Consider the following 19962-nt stretch of genomic DNA (forward strand, 5'->3'; position numbering starts at 1 on the left):
AGCTACTTGAAAGGTAGCGTCTTGCCTAGCTGTATGCTGACTAAACTCGCAACACTATCGTGTAGTAAGTGGTTAAGTTTAAAGGTGATTACAGTAATGGCCGAAATAGGAAAATTCAGTGCTTTAATCTGCCAAAATCAGCATGCCAGGGTTCAAAGTTCTGTATAAAGTCTTAGGGAAAAGTAGCTTCCAGCGGTTAAGAATCACACCTTTTTTTTTTCTTTTTTTTCCTTTTTTTTTGTTTTCCTTTTTTTTTTGTTTTTAGTGAATAGCAAGTGTACAAATTTAAAGTCATAAGTTGTGAACACTGGAAAACTCAATTGTGATATATACCGTAAACATCTTAGTAATATATGCTAGTGTTGCCATTAGAATGAATGTAAGTGGCAGTTTAAAATAACTGTGAAAATTTTCATCTTCTGATTTCTTAGCCAGATAACCCTTGGCGACTTCGTACTCAGTAGGCATTCTCTATCAACTGCTTTAAGAACACTCATATCTATTTTTATAAATATATATATAAAGCCAGAGTTGTCATTTCTCTAACTTATTATTCAGCTTGGCAATTGCTTTGATTTGATTCATAACACAATATAATGTATTTATGCAGTTAACTGTTCATTTCTACGCATGTTGTATGTATACATATATCTATATATAAAAAAAAAAAAACAACCAAAATCATTACTCACTTTTAAACTACCTGTACTGGGTTTGGGAGGTTTTGGTTTTTTTTAATTTAGTAAAAAAAAATCGTTGATCACATCTACAGTTTAGGGATGCTTACAGAACCCTTCTCCATTTATTTCAACAATGCTACATTTGTTGGAATGATAGAGAAGTTTAAATATTTCAAAAGTTCTGATACGCAATTAATTCAAAGTTAATTTTAAAGGCTAGAAACAATTACTTGCAGGCAAACTGGAAAAAACCCCGAATCTGTAGGATAGCCGCGGATATTTTTAGGATAGATGCGCGCTGTTATGGCAGAGCTGAGTATGCGTTGGGCTGCCGACCGCGGCCATCGCTGTTTGGAGGAAGGATGGACCAGGGAAGGGGCTTGCGCGGGGGTCGGTCTCTGGCCTCGGATCCACGCAGGCGTCTGCGTTCTGCGCAGCACGCGGGGTCACTTTGTAGTGCTGAAAAAGTACCCACGTTTTTAACAGTTGTGAAACGGAACGTCTTCATTTATTAGACGTGAAAAACAAACCAACTGCAGGTGCCATCTTTTCTTGGAAGGTGATTGGGAAAACTTGATGGTGGAAAGGATGCTGCGCATGTCCGGGCTGTGCGTCTTCCAGCAGCAGATGATGGCTCTTGTACAGTGTATGCAAATAAGTCTGTAAACCTGTTGGCTTTTTCCAGCATATTCAAATTTCTGTCAGATTAGGGTGCTCATAATTATTTATTTAATACCTGCGTGCAAGAATTTAGCATTTCCCTTCTCCCCACTCCCCCACTGCCATTTATAACCGTGGGTTTTGGGGTTGTGTTTTTTTTTTTCTTTCTGTTTTTTTTTTTTTTTTTTTGGGGGGGGGGGGGAATAACCAAGTAAATATAAAGGCTGTGAAAACCATAGTGTTGTGTGCAAGTTCTCCTGCAGTACTCGTATTGCATGGCAAACATTTAGTGTAGGCGGACTAGCTGCTACGTTCTCATCCCCGTAACGGACTCGGACAGGCTGCGGTGTCTCTACTCACCGTGTTGGCCCGTTCTGGTGGAAACGGGGGGGAGGAAACTGGGACAAAGCGATCGTTCGGGAGCCGGCCTGAGTGCTGGTGCAGCTCATTGATTTCCTTTGAGCTGTACCATTTTATCAGCAGAGGTGAAGCTGTCCCTTGTTCAACGGCGACGTTCGGGGTGCACTTGAAGTGACAAATAATTCTCCGTGGTTCCTTCTTGTTAGCTGACCACGCGGTGTAAAGACAAATTTTCCTACTCTGCTGATGCTAAATACCAGAAGGTGTAAATCACACGTAACTTTCAGTTTTATGAACTGTGACTTGTTTTCAGAGTTGTTTGACTTTCGTTTGCTACAGAAGTATACTTCCCCAGTTAAGTTCTTTTCCAAATTACTGTGCATGGAAAAGATTGGGCCACTCTCTCGTACTTCTGCTGGGGAGTGAAAAGAGAAGTAATTATTTGCATGTGATAGTAAAATTAAAAGTGCAAAAAGTTTTTTCTTTTGATTTCTAAAATTTAGTTTTATAGTATCTTACATTCCTGCTATCTTTGGTTTTCGTGTTTTTGTTTGGTTTGTTGTTTTTTTTAAGTTAGCCTGGCACAGTATGATGGTGCAGTTCTAGCAGTAGGTTTAAAAAAAAAAAAAAAAGTAAAAAAATAATAAAAATAACCCGCTCTATTAACCAGAGGAGAAAGATGATACTGTGGCAGATCAGTAGCAAATAAGTGACTTAATCGATGCTTTACTGTAGTTAAATAGCTATGGCCTTACTACTTTGTCAATATCAGCTTAATTGTCTTGAAAATGTCCGCTATTTTTACTGTTACCCAAGTGAATGTTCACCTGGGGTAAAATATCTGGTATGTACAGATGATATTTTAAATTTGTAAAATGCGCCATTGTATTACAGACGATGCAACAGAAATGCACTTCGGGGGGAAATTGCTTCTGATAAGTTTTTTTGTAAATCCTTGATTACTACAGATATGCAATAGACTTTTTGTTTCTAATTTTGATATTTCCTTCTGAAACGTAAGATTGTTGCCATTAATCTGAATGATTTATCATGCTCTTCTTTGTGTATATATTACATATAGTCTGAGCTTCCTTTAGGATGGTACATAATTTTGGTTTGTTGTAGTATTTTAGTTGGCTCTTCTCTTAAGTGCCTTTAGCATAGGCACTATAAGAGGTTAATCGAGTCTGTTTTTAATGTACAGTTGGGAGGACTTGAAACGGAGTTAAAGCAACTTATTTCTGAAAAAAAATCCATCTGCAAACTAACCTGTAACAACTTTAAAATTTTATATTTAAGAACCAGAGGTTTATTTTTATGGAGCTTCAGTTATGGATACAGTTTCCAAAAAAAAAAATAAAAAAAAATGCAACTTCAAATGTAAAACAGACTGTGCATAAAGGGTTTTTGTTCTAATTTTTATAGAATACAAAATATTCAGATAATATATTGAGCTCAAGTTACTACAGACATCTTGTTCCTCCCGGATGAATCCAGCTTCCCCTTGGCATTTACGATCTCTTCTTCAAAGTGGTAGGGCTTCAGTGAAAGGAGAAAAAAAAAAAAAAAAAAAGCGACTTACCTGGCTTCTATACTTTTGTCTGTTCTGGTATATTCCTGTTGTCAAAACTGTCCAAAACAAAATTTGTGTAAAGTAGGTTCATGCTTTAAATGTTAAAATGATAATACATGTATTTGTATTTGTTTTTGACATTGCCAAGGTGCTATGGGAAATTGAAATAACAGTTAGAAAAATAAAGCTGATTTAAAAGAAAAAAAAAAAAACACCAAAAAACCAAAAACAACAACAACAAAAAAAACCACAACCCCCCAGGTGTCACTTGCCTGTGTTGCGGTCTGGGGGCCTGAGGGGCGGGGGGGGGGGAGGGGTGGTGGTGGCCCCCCGTGAGGGGACAGGGGAGGTGGCGGCGCCCCCCGTGAGGGGACACACAGGAGGTGGCGGTGTCCCTCAGGGTGTCAGGACAGGGAAAGCGGCGGTCCCCCCGTCAGGGGACGCGCGGGAAGCGGTGCTCCCCTCCCCCCCCCCCCCCCCCCGCCCCCCCCGAGGGGACACGGGCGGCGGTGGCCTCGGGCCCCCGTGAGGGGACAGGCGGGAAGCGGCTGACCCCCCTGAGGGGACACGGGGGGCAGTGGCCTCGATTCCCCCGTGAGGGGACAGGCGGGAAGCGGCTGACCCCCCCCGAGGGGACAGGGGACGCGGCGGGCCCCGCTGAGGGGAGCCCCGGCGGCCCGCGGTGCCCAGGGCCGCGCTGCGGGACCGGCCCCCCCGGCACGGGCGGTGCGAGGCGAGCGGCGGGGCCGGGCCGCGGGGGGGCGCGCGGCGGCGGGAGGCCGGGCCGGGCGAGGCGGGCGCGCCGCCCCGTCACGTGACGACGGCGCTGGGGCTCAGCATGGCGGAGGTGGCGGCCGCTCCCGCCGTGCCCGCGATCCGGAGCCCCCGGCGCTGAGCCGGAGCCGCGCCGACCCGGCGGCCGGACCTGCCTTTTCCCCACCCCCCCCCCTTCCCCCTCCTTCCCTCCGCCCGCCATGGCCGAGCTGGCGGCCGCGGGCGTCTCCTCGCTGCCCCGCGAGGTCCGTGAGCAGCTGGCTGAGCTGGAGCTGGAGCTCTCCGAAGGTGAGGAGCGCCGGGCCGCGCCGGGAGCCCGCCCGCCTGCCCTGCCCTGCCCCCGGGGCGCCGGCCCGGCCGCCGCGGCCTCCTCCCGCGGCCCAGGCGGGGGGAGCCTCCGGGGGGGGGAGGGGGGGAGCGGGGCTGACGTGGGTCTGTGGGAGAGGAGGCCCGCGGCTGGGGGGGGGGGGGTGTCCCTGCGAGGGGGCCGGGGGCTTGTCTGCGTGTGGGGGGGCCCCCAGAGGCTCCGTGTGAGGGGGCCCCCAGAGGCTCCGTGTGAGGGGGCCGGGGGCCTGTCGGTGTGTGTGGGGCTCCCAGAGGCTCTGTGTGAGGGGGCTGGGGGCTTGTCCGGGGGAGGGGAGTTTCACAGGCTCCGTGTAAGGGGGTTGGGAGCCTGTTGGGGGGGGGGCTTCCAGAGGCTCTCTGCGAGGGGGCCAGGGGCTTGTCTGTGGGGGGGGGCTTCCAGAGGCTTTGTGCGAGGGGGCTGGGGGCCTGTCTCCGGGGGGCTGGGGGGGTCCCAGAGGCTCCGTGTGAGGGGGCCGGGAGCCTGGGGGGGGGGTGAGTTCTAGAGGCTCCGTGCAAGGGGGCTGGGTTGGGGGGGGGCTCCCAGAGGCTCCGTGTGAGGGGGCCGGGGCCCTGCCGGTGTGTGTGGATCTTCCAGAGGCTCCCTGTGAGGGGGCTGGGGGCCGGGCTGTGGGGGCTGTGGGGGCTGTGGGGCTCCCAGAGGCTCCGTGTGAGGGGGTCGGGGGCCTGTCTGTCTGTGTGTGGCTTCTAGAGGCTCGTGAGAGGGGCCTGGGGGTGTGTGGGGGGCTCCCACAGGCTCCCTGCGAGGGGTCTGGGGGCCTGTCGGGGGGGGAGGGGGGGGGGGCTTCCAGAGGCTCTGTGTGAGGGGTCCGGGGGCTCCCAGAGGCTCCCTGTGAGGTGTCTGGGGGCCTGTCGGGGTGGGGTGGGGGGGCTCCCACAGGCTCCGTGTGAGGGGACCAGGGATGAGGGGGAGTGAATGTGCGTGGGGTGGGCCGGGGGATGGAGGGGCTCAGCCCGTGGGGAGGGGCTGTGGCTGGGGGGGAGCCCCCTGCCAGACCCGGGGGGGACCCTCGGCTGGCCCGGGGCGATGAGCCCCCTCGGAAGGGCTTTTTTTGTGGCCTGTTTTCTGTCGTTCCTGAGCTGGGGATGCGGAGTGGGAGGGAGGGAGAGGCTCTGGGGACAGCCAGGGGTCCTGGGCGGGGGGAGGCGAGGGGCTTTGGGTGCAGAATGAAGACAAACCCGGTGTTCTTTCCACTTTGTGAGTAAGTTCTTTTGCACAGCCATAACCGGGACAGAGCATGCGCTTTTTTCTGTTTCCTTTTTTGCATGGGTATGTCTTTGTTTCCTAGTGCTTAAAACGCTGCTCTCCATATAGCTTTGTTGCAAAGTTCCCTGGTGAAGCCGGAGGGCGAGGGATGAATCTGAGGCAGAGGGTGAAGGTTGCAGAGCAGGTAGCTCCGTTTTGCATATCTTTATAAATTCATCCAGGCAGCTTGGTGCCATCAGCAGGGGCTTCTTGGGAGGGCTTCCTGCAGGGCTGCAATAATTTCTCTCCGGATTCAAACTTTGGAAAAAATCAAGTGGGGGGTAACATCTTTCGTTACTCGCTTTGTCCCAGAACGCGCAGTGTCTAGAGGAAACCTGCTCCTTGTTTTGCAGCTTAGAATTCTTGCACTGAGCTGGGCGCTGGCACCCTCCGCTGCCCGCATGGGTGTAGGATGCCAGAGGAAGAGCCCCTGGTAGTGCTTTCTTAACGCAGATTATTTGTCATTAAACTTCGAATGTTAGCTGTTTGGGGTTTTTCTTGTCAGGTGTTTTTCAGATATCCTTTCTGTAAACATTTAACTAAAGTAGATAATGCTATCTGGTATTTGGGTTTGGGTACTCCATGATAACGAAGAATTGAAGAACGTTCTCTTGTTTTGCTAAAAATGTAACGTGAAAGGATTTTTTTGTTTGTTTGTTTGTTTTTTTAAGAAGTTACTGAGGCTGAAAGCCCACTATAGTTTGACCCTGTAATATATGGCGCTGCAAACTTTAAATCCTTTTGCTAGAATGGCTGGCTGTGACATCATTCTGATTTTTAGTAGGCTTCTCAAATAGCTTAAACTTCAGTGCGGTGAAGTTTTCTGTGTTATATAAGTAATTCTCTGACTATTAAATCCACTGCCCCTTTGTGGATTCCGTGCTCAGATTTCTTAATATGCACATCACGGATTTGTTTGCGCACGTCACTTTTTCTATCAAAAAGAAAAAGTAAGTACAAAGAATTTTGGGTGACTTTGTCCCTGAGCTCTTGGAAACATCTTTCCTGGTATCTTGCTGCTGAGATAGCTGAGGCCTGACCTGTAAAGGAGCCGAGTGAGTCAGTGAGGTAATGTCATTGTATAGTTCTTGAAAAATACGCCCTACTTTGAAGCTGAAGCTTAAAAATTTTAAGCTGTATGCATGCATTGTTCCACTGCCAATAACTATGGACTGTTTATAGTAAACAATATTGAATGGAAACATCTTATTAAAAATGGTGGTGATGCTTCATGTTTAACTGATTAGCTATTGCTCAGATAAGAACACTTGATCCTTTTCGCCCCCACCCCCTTTATTTGTCTCTAGGCTTGACTGTTTACTATATAAATGTTTCTGTCAGGTTTCCTGGGTAGGAGCACCTCGCTTTTGGAACAGGAGAGGAATTGCATCTGCACAGAGTTGGTACGAGTAGTCCGGGGTCCCCGACCGCAGGAGCTGCGAGGCTTCTCTGTCCTTGGTGTATGGTCTTGTGGTGGGGAGCACCTGAGTGCTGCTGGAAGGTGGTTCAGATGCAGGAGGCTGTAGGCTCGGAGCGTAATCCAGTTGTGTGCTGAGCCTCACAGTGAGTTTTACGCAGGGCTGCGTTACCGTTCACTGCCACGGTGTAGAGAATTTCCAACAATATGGGGGAAATACAGCATTAAAATCTTATCAGGCGTTCGGGTTGTGAAAGATGCTGTGTCAGCAAGTAGGGTGCAAAGTGGAGCAGGATTAGTTTAATGTGTGCTTAAAATAGAAATCATAGTTTGCAACGATGAGCCATGAGACTTTCTTCAGGAACAATCTGTGCGGACAGAGCAACAGGACTAATTATACCTCTACCAGCCCTGGATTATTCCTTACTGAGCCTTGTGGTCAGCATGGCAGTAACAGCAGTCCCATTCCTGAGTGCACTTGAAATGTCTTAGCAAAACGGTGGAAAGTGTTTCGGGAAACAGTAATTGTTTATTAATCAACAGAAATGGCATTTCTTTTTTTTTTTTTTTTTTTAGTCTTTTATCGTGTGTCTTCATTTGGCCTCAGTGATTGATTTGAGTCTAAGTCATTTATTTCAAAGCGTAGATAAGAATTCAGCTGTCTTCTGTCAACATGAAGTACATTATCCCCAAATCTGAAACATGACGCTTTACAGAGACATTGCATTTCCTTACGGAGGGGTCAGTGTTGTAGCCACTAAGTAAAAAATGTTAAAATAACAACAATTGTGTATAAGCAGTGAGTTGGGTCACAAAACCTGGAACCTGTTCATTACTCATGTTTTCCTTCTTTTCTCACTTCTGGCTTTTTTTCTCTTTCTAGTGCTTTTCTTCATCTGTCAGTGACGCCCACATTATGCATCACTAATGATGGGAAGGGCTGTCTTTGTATTTGCATCTGCTTCTTTTTCATGGGTAAAAGTGCCAAAGTTTAGCTTTAAAGAAGACTTTTACTCCCGTTTTCACATTTTTGTAAGTACGGGAGCTCAGTCTTAGGCCTTTGGGCTTTGCAGCTGTGTTTGAAGGTGACTTTGTGTCCCCTGTATGATGCTGTGTCTTCAGATGTTTGCAGCGTGTGCTGATCAGTTCGTAGAACACGGTAAGTGGCGGAATCTGTCCCATATTCGGCTGAAAACGTTGGTATTAAAGCACTTCAGCACTCAGCTTGGGGAGGTCTGGGTGCTCTTCTACTTGGGGTGAAATTCTCGAGCAGCTCCTCTCGTGTGAACTTCATCGCAGCCCTGTTAATAGAATCTGGAATAGCCAGATTCAAATGTTTTAATTAAGCACGTCCAGTGGGTTTGTTTTACGCAGCGCACACCACGAGACTATTGTACCGCTTGTGCGGTAAAGTTTCTTCTCTTGGTACAACATAGATGGTGTGACAAGAGCTTTTGCTTTGAAAGTAGGACAGCTGTCTCCCGGGCTGCACTGTATGGGCCAGCTTTTCTCTGAGAGGGTTAAGCGTGCTCATAAAGAGCTTATTTGGCTATTTGGCTGCCTTTTTTTTTTGTTGTTGTTGTTTCACTACAGTTTCTGTCTCGTCTGTTTCTTTTGATTAGTAAAGGGATGTTAGTGAACTTCAACTTGTGATATCTGTGAAAGTATGAGGCACGGGCCGAGGGGAACTCCACCGAGGAACAGCAAGGAATTCCCCTGTTAGCAGTGCAGGCCTTGAATATAATTCCAGTTGCTTCTGTGTTGGGTGACAGGGTTATCGTATCAATACTCTTGCCTCATGTGCAGAAGGAGCTGGTTTCTGTTTACTTTTCTAGTTAAACATACATTTCGTTGTCTGGTTGGTGATTTTGCGTGGGTGTTTTTTCTGTGAATGGCTTCATGCACCTGTGTTTGTTCCTTTCAAAGCTGATTGTCTCTTGCTGAAGAATTGAGGCTCTGTCTGCAGAGGAAAGCTTTGTATTAGGATTTTCAGAAGCTGAAGACCTAGCCAAGGATGGTGGCAAGTGTGGAAAAAGTAGTATCAGCAAAACAGTTGAAACCCAGGATGGAAGGCCAGCCAAATAGGATAGAACCTTACTGGAAGAAAACATGTTGACTCAAGCAAGTGGGTAGAGTCTTTATTTTGTTTGGCTTGAGAATTTCCTATGGAATCATGTTATTTTTCTGTTCTTCCAAAAATCGTGCGCTGCAGTTTTCATTCTTCGATTGTCAGGCGCCTGCTGGGGTAGGTGAGGATCTTTTTTTTACAGACTGAAGTAGCTGAAGCACAGAACTCAGACAGATGAGAGGAGGGTCAAAGGAAGTCATTGTCCGAGCAAGGACTGGCTGCGTGGATTTTGCTGAGTGAGCAGAAAGGTTTCACTTCAGTTTCTCCCCTCCCGTTCAGAGGGGAGCTGTGGCCGTAGCACAGGAAAGGTTGAAGAAGAGCTTATAAACATAAGCAAGTTGGATCTGGTCGTCTTGTAGCTAGCAGGACTTACGGGTGGTTTTTGTGAATTTATGCAGCATCTCACCCACAAGTCTTGCATTAGGCAAAGCTAGGAATGGGAAGGCTTTTATGTTGCTTCCTTAATTTACCTGCAGGACTGACAGCTGATGGGTACCAAATCTGCTGAGAAATCTGCCTATGGCTTTGACACAGACTTTCTGTATGCAGCCAACAAAGGCACAGTTCTGAGGCAGCGCTTTGAAATGCATAAAGAAACCTTTTGGAGCATGTCCTAGGGAGCTGTTCACGCAAATTGGGAGATGATCGTTCCTGCCCTGTTTGGCTTTACAAAGGTTCTGATAAGAGCCTTCACTTCAGGTGCTATTGTATTTCCTTAAGCCTTGCAACCCAGGAAGAAGTGATGCAAGCGTGGCAGCGCAGGGGTTCCTTGCCATGTCCGTGTCTCACCAGAAAAGGAAATACAACTCAAGTCGTGCTCAGGAGGAGCAAAGTCACAGATCTGTGGCCAGTGCATCAAACAGAAGGTCCGTAAGATGATCACGAATTTCTACTCTGCGGATGGTCAAAGCAGAATGATTTAAATGACTAATGGTTTGGAGAGAGTGAGTTAAACGCAAATACTGAAAGAAATATTTTGGCTACTGTGAGTGGGAGTAGGTTTTACTGTTGGTACATGTTTGATGCGTGTAAACATGGTGAAGAAAAGGAAGGTTTTGGGAGCACCCGGGCTGATATAATAAAGAATAACCAGGAGAGTTAGAGAATGTGCATATTTTTGTGTTGTCCCTTTTATACTTGGGAAATGAGGAGCAAGTTTGGGGCTATTTTTAAAAGCTGCAGCTCTGACCCTTTGCCTTGGGGAGAGGAGGAAATTAGAGGCTTTAAAGAGAGTCCTCCACCTCCTCCCTGACTGCTTCTCTGAAGCTTTGCTGGAGTTAGAACCAGTTTTCCTCAGCTGGGTGGAGGGGACATCTGGTAGCAATGATTCCTGGTTTGTCTTTTATGATTCTTACTACTTCCAGTATGGGTGGTATTTGCAGTTTCAGCTGGATACTTAGGCTGGAAATGTTAATCAGACCTGTTAGCCTGACACATCTGCGCTAAAGCCGCATTTGGCGTTCTTTTTGTGGTGTCCTAGATAACTGATCTTCAGTTTTCTATTTTAAATTCTGTAGCATGAAATATTAAGTAGTAAATGTGATGGATGGCAGCATAACTGCACGGAGCCGGATTGCTGGTCTTTCAAACGTGCATCTAACTAGGCAGTGCTCGGAGCTCCCTGGGAAACTCTGCCTGCAGAGGACCCCTCGTGTTTCTCGTTCATTGGTAACGTTGCGGAAAGGGTGATGGGTTCCTTCCTGGTTCCCTCTATCTGATTCGGTTTTGTCGTGAAGCTTTCTATTCATTGGATTTATCATGTTTATTCAGTGGCGAGTTTCAGAAGCCAAAGAGTGAACTAATGGTGAGAAGTCCCAGAGGTGCAAGCAGAAGCTGAATAGTATCCTGTTTTCATTTGTTTCAAATACCATGTTCAGATAATTTCTTAAAATGGTTTTCTTTAAACCGTGTGTCTCAAAGTTATAAAAAGCATTTCCTGACTCTCTCAGAGAGTTGCTCGGTTGCTTTTTGGACCTGGGTTAACAGTGAGAGGAACTGAAGCGTTCCTCTGTTGAGGTTGATTCAATCCAAAATTTTTCTTAGAGCTTATGAAATCAGGGACAAGTCATCAGGCCAGGATGTCTCGTTCTATTAATTAGAATGGAGGACTCTTAAATTTGCACCATGTGTGAGGAAACAGTGATTTATAGCTAACGGATGCTCTGCAGGCGCAGCATTCCATCTGCTACACGAATTTTCCCATTACATTTTGATGAAAAGTCTTGGGAAAAGCCTCACACCTGTATTTCTCATTGTGAATAATGTTTGCCAGTGGTGGGGTTGTTACTCTGGCCTGGATATTTTTTTGAGTAAAATGCCTATTTCTATCAGCTTGCTTTTTTTTTTTTGCAAACTTCAAAGCTGAGAGTTTCTGAAACAGTACTTAGAATAAACACAGGCAGGAGAGATTATGTTTATACCAAAGATAGTCAGTGTAGTAGTAACTTTCCTTGCTGCTTTTGTGAGCAAAGGCTTTTACTTATTGTATCTTAAGCTGATTAAAAGAAAAAAAAAAAAGGGGTGTGGGGGGAAACTTGCTTAAAGTTTTAGCACTTCTCTGCCAACATAAACTTTTTCTAATTCTTTTTGACTTGAGAATTGCTGATACAAACTAGGTCTTTCTGGACTTTGAATTCCATGGGGATGGGGGCCCACAGGGCATACATTAATATATTTCGTGAACCCAGGACGTGAGTTACTGCCTGAGTGATCAACAACTGAGCCTCTCAGAATTGTTCCCCAGCAGTCAGGCAACCTGCTTTCACCAACTCCATGTCCCTAGGGAGCAAAAATAACCAGGAGAATTGTATCCCTGCCTGATAAAATTAGGTCTTCTGTAATCTCTCTCAGAACAGCCGGATGGCTAGCTGCCTTGAAAAACATATGTTTTAATGCAGGAATAATGCATTCCATTTAGGATGGCTATAGCCGTGGGAGCTGGTTGACTTAGTGGATAAAGCACTCCCATTTTGCCTCTGGGATCAGGACTAATGTCAAACATCAGGTCTAAAGAGCAGTGGTGGAAAAGAATTCTTTGGGATGTTTCTCCTCCTGTCTTTCACTCTTCACAGGGATATTGTTCCTGTACCTTGGTCGTCCTAAAGGAGTTTCAAAACTAAACCGTCCTGTTATCGGCGATAAAGTGCGAATTGCAAAGAAGAGGAGTTAGTGTGTGTATTTCTAGATTTTAGCTCGCTCTGCATTAAGAAAAGTGATTTAGGAATAGCAATGCTGATGGTTCCTCTAATACAAGTTTATACTAATTATCTGAGAGCAGCATGGGTAACTTGGTGGAGGAAGTTCTGCTTTATTCCTGCCTTTCCTGGTAGAACTCCCCTGCTCAGAGGGAAGTCACTGCAGCCACAGGCATCTCCATCGTGCAGACAAAGCCCTCTGCTCTGTTGGGAATTGATCATCATGTGATACTTCCAGCTCCTCCTTCCGAGCTGCTGCATTTCATTACAGGAAGCTAAGAATAAGTATTTTCCCACTAATAATTATTTTCCATATGAGCTGCTGCTGTAGCTGCTGCAGGGAGGGACTGTGGGTGACCGGGAGAGGTGACAGGCTGTTTGTGTGGGATGAGCCACGGGAGATTTCAGAAGCACCGAGTTTGGAACGTACAAATGAAAGAAGTTGTGAGGGGGCATTTGGTTGCCCGTAAATTGGAAGGATGTGGTTGAAAATGGGAGTGATGCAGCAGATAAAGCACCAGGAGAGCTGAGAGATCTGGTTTCTGTGTGTGACTCCATCCCATAGCTGCGCAGCCACCCTTCCAGAAAGGGTAGTTAGATGAGGATGTGTTAAAGAAGGTTTTGTGTTGCCTGTTGTCCCACCTGTACCCTTAATGCATCAACTCTTCATTTAGAGTGCTGATTAACCTTTGACATGAAGAGCCATTTCAGTATGAAGCACCTTTTCTGGAAATACAGTAATGATTTGCTCGCTGGGAACAGGAGCGACTGCATGTATGTCGGTGTGGATGTCCTGATAAGATTGTTTTCTTTGCCTAGTGGTTGCGTCTTCATCATCGCCTTTCTCTATAATTACCTGCTGTGGAAGCCTCGCCTGCTTCTCTGGAAGCAATGATCACATAGATAAGCTGACCAGCCAAAAGAAACCCTGAGGAGGGGAAGGAGGCTTTGAAGTTTTCTGCTTACTTTCTAGAAAGAGGCATGAGCAAGGTTAACAAACAGTTGTAAAAGGTCACGCTTTGCCTTTTCTGGCAGGAAGGCGAGACGTGTAGCTCGCATGGCTTTGTGCTGCGCGGCAGCAGCTGATCCTCCTGCTCACAGTGTGCGTTGTCACTGTGGGAAGGAGAGCGAGAGTTACTCTGAAGAGCTGGGAAGTGACATGGCAAATTCCAGCCTGGGATTGTTCACCCTGCGATGGAGAGCAGAGTCAGGTGATGTGGGCAGCAGATAAGGGGTCCTTGATCCTCAGCGGTTCTGGTAGAGGAATAAACAGATCTGCAGCTTATTAAACTGTGCTGAATTCTTCCCCCCCCCCCCCCCCCCCTTGAATATAAGCAGAAAATGCCTATTAAAGGTGTTCCATTCCTGGCATTATCAATTAAAAGCTCGTTGTGTGTCCCGTGGTGGTGTTCTACCAAGGTACCAGTGGCTAAACGCAGGGCTCCTTGCAGAGCTGTTTGTGTGTGTGGAAGAAGGGAGTTGCTGGAAAGTTTGCTTCGGATGACTCTGTGCTGTGTCTCTAAGCTGGAGAAAAGCGTGTGTGCTTCTACGGTGTGTCCTCAAGAACTACAGCCCTGGTTTCATAACAAAGCCTTTGGCAGCAGCATTGGCTCGAGATACTCTCACCTCTTAGCACCTTACTCCTTTCCATCTCGGAGAACGCAGGCGCCTCGGCTCTGCGTTTTGTAAAGCTGTGAACTTTGGCAAACTGGAGAGGGCAATTGATTAAATTTTTAGGAATGTAAACTTTGCTGCTTAAAAAAATACTGGACCATTTACTTGATTTCATGAAAGCGTTTGCAGGTAACCAAATTATAAATTATTCTGACACAGCTCGGGATTTTTTAAAGTTTTTGGCAATCCTGAAAAAAATACTGAACAGCACAAGGCTGAGACCTGTCTTGTGTAAGCAGAAAGTAGATCTCTTAATACTCCCGTGCTCGTGTAAATGTTTTTTGAGATTGAGACCTATGTTTATTCTTAGGGCAGAAACTTTTAAGTGATCCCTTGTGGATTAAAAAAAGAGAACAATCCTTATTGTAATTGGAACGAAAACCTCCATACTTGCGTAGTTTTGGATTGGAAGTTGCTGCAGTGAAAAGGGGGAAGTACTGTTATTTTCAGTTCACAGACAGGAAGGCGCGATGTACGGAGGTGAGGTGGGTTGCTGGGTCACACAAAGGCAGCAGAGCAGATCTGTGGGCGCTCAGCCCTCTGCTCTGTAGAAGTGGGTACGTTGTCACTTAAAAAGAAGAGACTTTGAAATACGCGGTCTGATAAGGAGAAAACAGATGCCTGTACAGTGTGCTGGGAGTTGGCGTGTTCTTCTACGCGTCCAGGTAATCTGAGGTTTAGCTGTGAGGGTGATGGTAAGTTTTGGTTGCACACGATATGAACCAACTGTATTTGTGGAATTTCTTCTCTCTGCTTGAAATTCTCAAGCCCTTCTTGAAAATGTCCTGAACTCAAAAAGTCCTGTGGTGCAGAAAAACGTCAATTATTGAGTCCCAAACAGGGAGAATCATGGATGAAGACAAAGCAAATGAGTCAGATATAAGTAATCCCCATTATGTCTTGGCTGCAGCCACACCTAGAAACCTTGAACAAACATTGCTGTTCTGTTTAGTTATTCCTGTGTTTGATAGACTTTACTTGTTAAGTCCTGTTTTAAAATTGCAGCATGTAAAAATTGTGTAGGGCTAGTCGCCATTAGTGTAGGAGGACTTACCAACGTTGTTTTCGTAGCTTTGACCAGACACACCGAGGCCTGCGCTAGAAGATAGTTGATTTGCTCTCGTATTTCCCCCAAATACAAAACCTTGGAGTTGGTGGTGCCTTGGAAGGCTTTCAAGGCAATTCTTTTTGCAGTAGGCCTTTAAAAAAAAAAAAATCTGGCTAGAGCTGCAAACAGGAAGAGGCAATTACCCTTTGCCTTTTGTGTATCGAAACGTTCATTGTACAAAGCTTTGGTAAAACACTTTTGGTTAGAGCATGGAAATTGTGAAGGAAAGCATTTGGATCTGGCAAAATCATACTTGATGTATTAGGGTTGCTATCATGTCTCTTACTAGTAATTACTTAGCTAATAGCATGTGTCTTTTTCCTCTTTCATGGTGTTGAAGCTGATTTTTATTAAATCTGAACAAAGGGGTTTTTTTTCAGGTGAGACTTAAAGGGAAAAGAAAATCTGGACCCTTCCCCCTCCTCTAATTCTAATTCTTTTTCAGCTCCTGTAAACGGGGGCCTGAACTCTTGTCTGTTAAGTGTGGCTGTCGCCAATTCCAGGTTTTTTTTGACAGAGGTTAGGGTTTGTTTTCTGGTTCTTATCCAAACACATACCATTTGCTTCGCATTGTTCTTTTGCACTGTCTGCTCTCCTCTGGGCTTTGTATGTGGCCTATGGAACGTGACCTTCTGGCTCAGAAGAGTTCTAGAGATTTGTCTTACGCACACTTACCTGCGGTAATCCTTCTCAGTTTATCGGTGTTGCAGTGGGATAGCTTGTGATATTCAACCCATTCGTTTCCCTGGGATGTGAAGGTAACTTCTTGGGTTGAACCTGGTGGGGAAAGCCAGGTAGAAATAAAAGTTCATGTGCTGGCGGCTCTTCAGGGGCTGGTTTATGGAGGCTTGCTGTTACCTACGTTGAGTCTGTAGTAGCAAAGGTGACACTTTCTTCTTTTCACGTTCTAGAGATGGAAACGGATTTGGCAAAGCAACAAGGGAGGGGGCGCGAAGTAAAGTAGATGGTGGTGTCAGAGTTCTCCATGCCGTGCAGGATGCCATACCTTGGCCTCTTCTCTTTGGAAAATAATTACTACTTCTGTTCTCTTGTTTAAAATTAGAAAATACCTTCCTGCGAACAATAAAATGGTGTGAAAGACACCGACATGTTGTACGGCACTGCAGGCACACTCCTCTTCCAGCGGAGCCAGAACTATTTGGGCAGAAGGATAAAAGGAAAGACTTGGCGTGCAGAACTGGGGAAGGAGTAAATAGTCTTCTGTTCGGATTGAGTTTGGCTTCAGGTTATGAACGATCTGGCAACAGTACAGTGTGGAGCGTGTTCGCTGCTTTCTATTGCAAAGTGACAACCTCTCGGTTGTGCTGGTGCAGCTGCTCCTGGGGCTGCCTTGGGATCTGGATTGAGGAGCTGACACGGTTAAAACCACCGAACAGTATTGCTGTTGAATGCTCGACATCACGAGAGGATAGCCTGCAGGACAGCCCAAGGAAGGGAGCATGAAAGGAACGAGTGAAGTGGAGAGATCTGGGAGAGAGATGTGTGAGCTGTTTTTTTTTTCTGTAATTCTGCTGTCAAGAATAGCTTAAATCTTCTGTGGGTGAAATTTAACAAAAAGTCTCCGAGAGTTATTGTCGCATCGGAGTAAGCTAGCAGTCGTTGGATTGTTTCCACGTTCTAAAGGGTTTGTTTGGAGCCGTTTCATAGATTCCCAGTTGAAAGGTAGATTTCTGCTCCTTCAGCACATTCTGCCCCGAGCAATTGCAGACAGCATCTCTCATCTTAACTCACTAAACCAGTTAACGTTTGAGCTTTTGAACATATTGTCTGCTATTGAAGTGTTACGGCCTGGTAGGTACAGAAACAAAAAAGACTCTGCTGGTTGTTCCAGGGAGTAACCTCACGGAGGGGGAAAGGCTGACTTGGGTTTCCCGCGATACCCTTCACCTCGGCTTGCGCAGGGTGCAGATGCAAAGCCGCCCCGCGTTATCGGTGGATGGAGGCACCTATGAAAAGGAAGAAGGCAGCCAGGCTGGGGCAGCTTGCCAATTGCTTAAAGCCTTTGTTAGAGACTAAAGGAAACCTGCGCCCATTTAGGCACTAGTACAGCCCCGGGGGCTTTCTTGGCCTCGTATGTAAAGAAGCTGAAGGCAGCCGCGTGGAAATGATTGCACGCTTTGGCATGTCGCTCTCCATTAGCTCTTTAGGCCCTGGTGGTTGTGTTTGAACGTGAAGATCTTGTGCTTAATTCTCAGGATTTTCATCCCGTGGGTCTGTCAGTAATAGCGCTTCAACCCAGCTGTTGAAACCAAACCACGAGGAAAAGTATCTTCTGTGCAAGAACACCTGCAAAACCGGTCTCTTCTTGAACTGCTGGGAGCCCGCGTGTGACTTCATCCTGCTCACAGGGAAGGAGATGTCTCCAGTGGTCAGGCCCTGCTGCCCTGGGAGAGGTGCTGCCTCCGTGCCAACTCCTTTCTCCCTATGATAAATTCCTTATTCCCAGCTTGCTCTGTGCTGAAATAAAAAAGGAGACGCAAACTCAAGTATCGAAATAAATGTCAATTTTAAGCCAGTGCCACCAGGCAAATTAGAAAGGGGCACGCTTTCCCTCTGAAATCTGTGCTGCTCTGCCTTTTCCCTTTACCTCTGCATGAAAAGAAGATTTTTGGAGTGATTTATAGCTGTTATGCCAGGCTCCGCAGGGCTCCTAGTCTCATCAGGACGGCTAGGACGGTGTTGTCTCTGTAGTTGAGTGGTTGACTTCGGCAGGCTGCATTTCTGGGCTAGGGTGGTTGGTGGTGGTTGTTTTTTGTGTTTTTTTTTTTCCTTTTAGAGCTTTTAACATGAAATATTCAATCATACCTGTGCGGAGCAGGATTGATACAGGTAGCATGCCTCAGAGAACTGTGGAGAAGGTGTCAGGCTGTGAGCACATCCCACGTTTGTGGTTTCTATGTACTTGTGTCTTTTCATGGAGCTGGTAGCTACCCAAGTGTGACTTTGGGGTTTCGGGAGAAATTCTGTGTCTTCCTCCAGCAGAATTAGCTGGGGCTGGAGGGGACATCTCTCCAGAGTGTCTTGAAGAGAATCTGAGGTACTGCAGCCTACCAGGTGCTTGTTGTTCATGGGTGCTCCAGCTTGGCTGTCACTGAAAAGGTCGGTCAGCATTTATTTGGTAGGAAGATGTAAGCTGGGATACCCCGAGGAATTAATTTTGTTTCCGTATTTTTTTTGTACAGTCCTGTGTTGCGCTTCTAGAATGCCCGGTGCTGAAGAAGCAATGATCCTGTTGTATGAAGGACATTGAAGAGAAGTGGTTGCTTTATTTCCCAAACATCATAATTTCTCTTAAGAGACTATTACGTAGCTTGGTATGAATTTTACTTACATGAAACATATGGAGTCAGCAGACAAGTCTTACTGAACAAATTGGAGGGCAGCAATCCAAACTGATGCCTGTTGCCTACAGTCCTCCTTCTTCAGAGCTTTTGCTTAATTGCAAGCTTTCTATTTGGACTTTCATTCTTTAGTTTCTCATTCTTGGCAGAATATCTTGCTTTAAATTATTGCTGTCAACACGTCCTTAGCCCTTCCTGCTCCCGCCATCCCCTTAAATTGTGTAGTACTGTCTGTGGTGCTTCAGATTGCTATAAAAAGGCCATTATGTTTGTAGTTGAAAGCAAAGCCTGCTGTGAATATAATATTTTACAAAAAGATACAAGCATCTCCCTGTTAATATTATTACATTGATACACTGGTTTTATAAACATTTTAGCCTTCTTTGAAACAGTTGATATCTAGTGATTATGGCTCCATTAGCTGTACTAACAGATGGTTCATACGCAAGTACTTTTATGCTGTCATCTGAGGCAGAAATGCGGAAAAGAAAAGGAATGTTAAATTCTCATTTCTTCCGTGGTGAGGCTGGGAAGTTAGCGTGTGGTGGAGGATCTCACATTAACCTAAGATTGTGTGACCAAGGAGGAGGGAAACTCCCACCTGGAATGATGCAGAATAGATGGGAGAGGGGTAACGAGTCATGCTGGAGCAGGACAGCGGAGAGCACTGGTACCAGAATGGGTTGTGAGCCGGTGGGGCCAGACCACAATGGAGATGATCTCTGGATGGGTCCAGCGCAGGGTTCTGTAGGGTTTGCAGGATTTAGAGGAGGTAGGACTCCTGCAGTTAACTGAGTTAGAGGCCGGGAAAGTCCCTGCTTTCTTTACCAACCAAAATAGAGGTGGAATTAGGCCACGGACATGGAATAACTTTGCCAAGGTCGTGCTGTGGAGCTGAAGCAGCAGCTTTGCCAAACATCCGCAGTTGCCCTGTGCACCTGCATTCATTTGTGGCCTCCGTCGTATATTTTTTTCAACAGGCACAATACAGAATCAGAGACCTCTGTGTCCTCACAAATGAAGATAAATCTAATTTAACATCCTCTGCACTTCTTACCTTGCTTCGTCAGGTGATGCGTTTGTTTTGTCTTGGGTTTTTAGTTTGTTGGTTTGGGGTTTTTCTGGACGTTTTAGGATTGTAGATTCTTAAATTTTGCTCTGTCCATGCCTAGAGGGAGATCAGGATTTCTTCCTGCGAGAACCAGAGAGTTCAAGGTCTTGAGCTTCTGTTTTAGATGAGCAGGTTGGAGGGCTTACATGTGTTTTTGCATAGTAATAAAGGCAGCGTAATACTGTTAGAATTAAGTGCTAATGTGAAATAAAGCAGTAAAGATTAGTTTGTAATTTGATGTAATTCTGCTTACATCTTTGAGGGAGATTGGCTATTGCTGAGAAACTGCACAGTCACCTCTGCTTTACATTT

General features: G+C 46.2%; 1 protein-coding gene across 4 annotated transcripts in view; it reads left to right on the forward strand.

Moving 5' to 3' along the window:
• DIP2B (disco interacting protein 2 homolog B) overlaps positions 1-19962 on the forward strand; it is a 125375-nt gene that overhangs the window by 49037 nt on the left and 56376 nt on the right. For 3 of the 4 annotated variants that reach the window (XM_056321847.1, XM_056321848.1, XM_056321850.1), the window contains exon 1: positions 4121-4335. The exons of the other annotated variant lie outside the window; for it this stretch is intronic. In XM_056321847.1, coding sequence (XP_056177822.1) covers positions 4248-4335 — 88 coding nt within the window. In that variant the 5' untranslated portion in view covers positions 4121-4247. Of the gene's footprint in view, positions 1-4120; positions 4336-19962 lie in introns of those variants that run through there. 4 annotated transcript variants of the gene reach the window in all.

Source organism: Falco biarmicus, chromosome 19 (assembly GCF_023638135.1).
Source record: "Falco biarmicus isolate bFalBia1 chromosome 19, bFalBia1.pri, whole genome shotgun sequence".
In the NCBI taxonomy this organism is placed as follows: domain Eukaryota; kingdom Metazoa; phylum Chordata; class Aves; order Falconiformes; family Falconidae; genus Falco; species Falco biarmicus.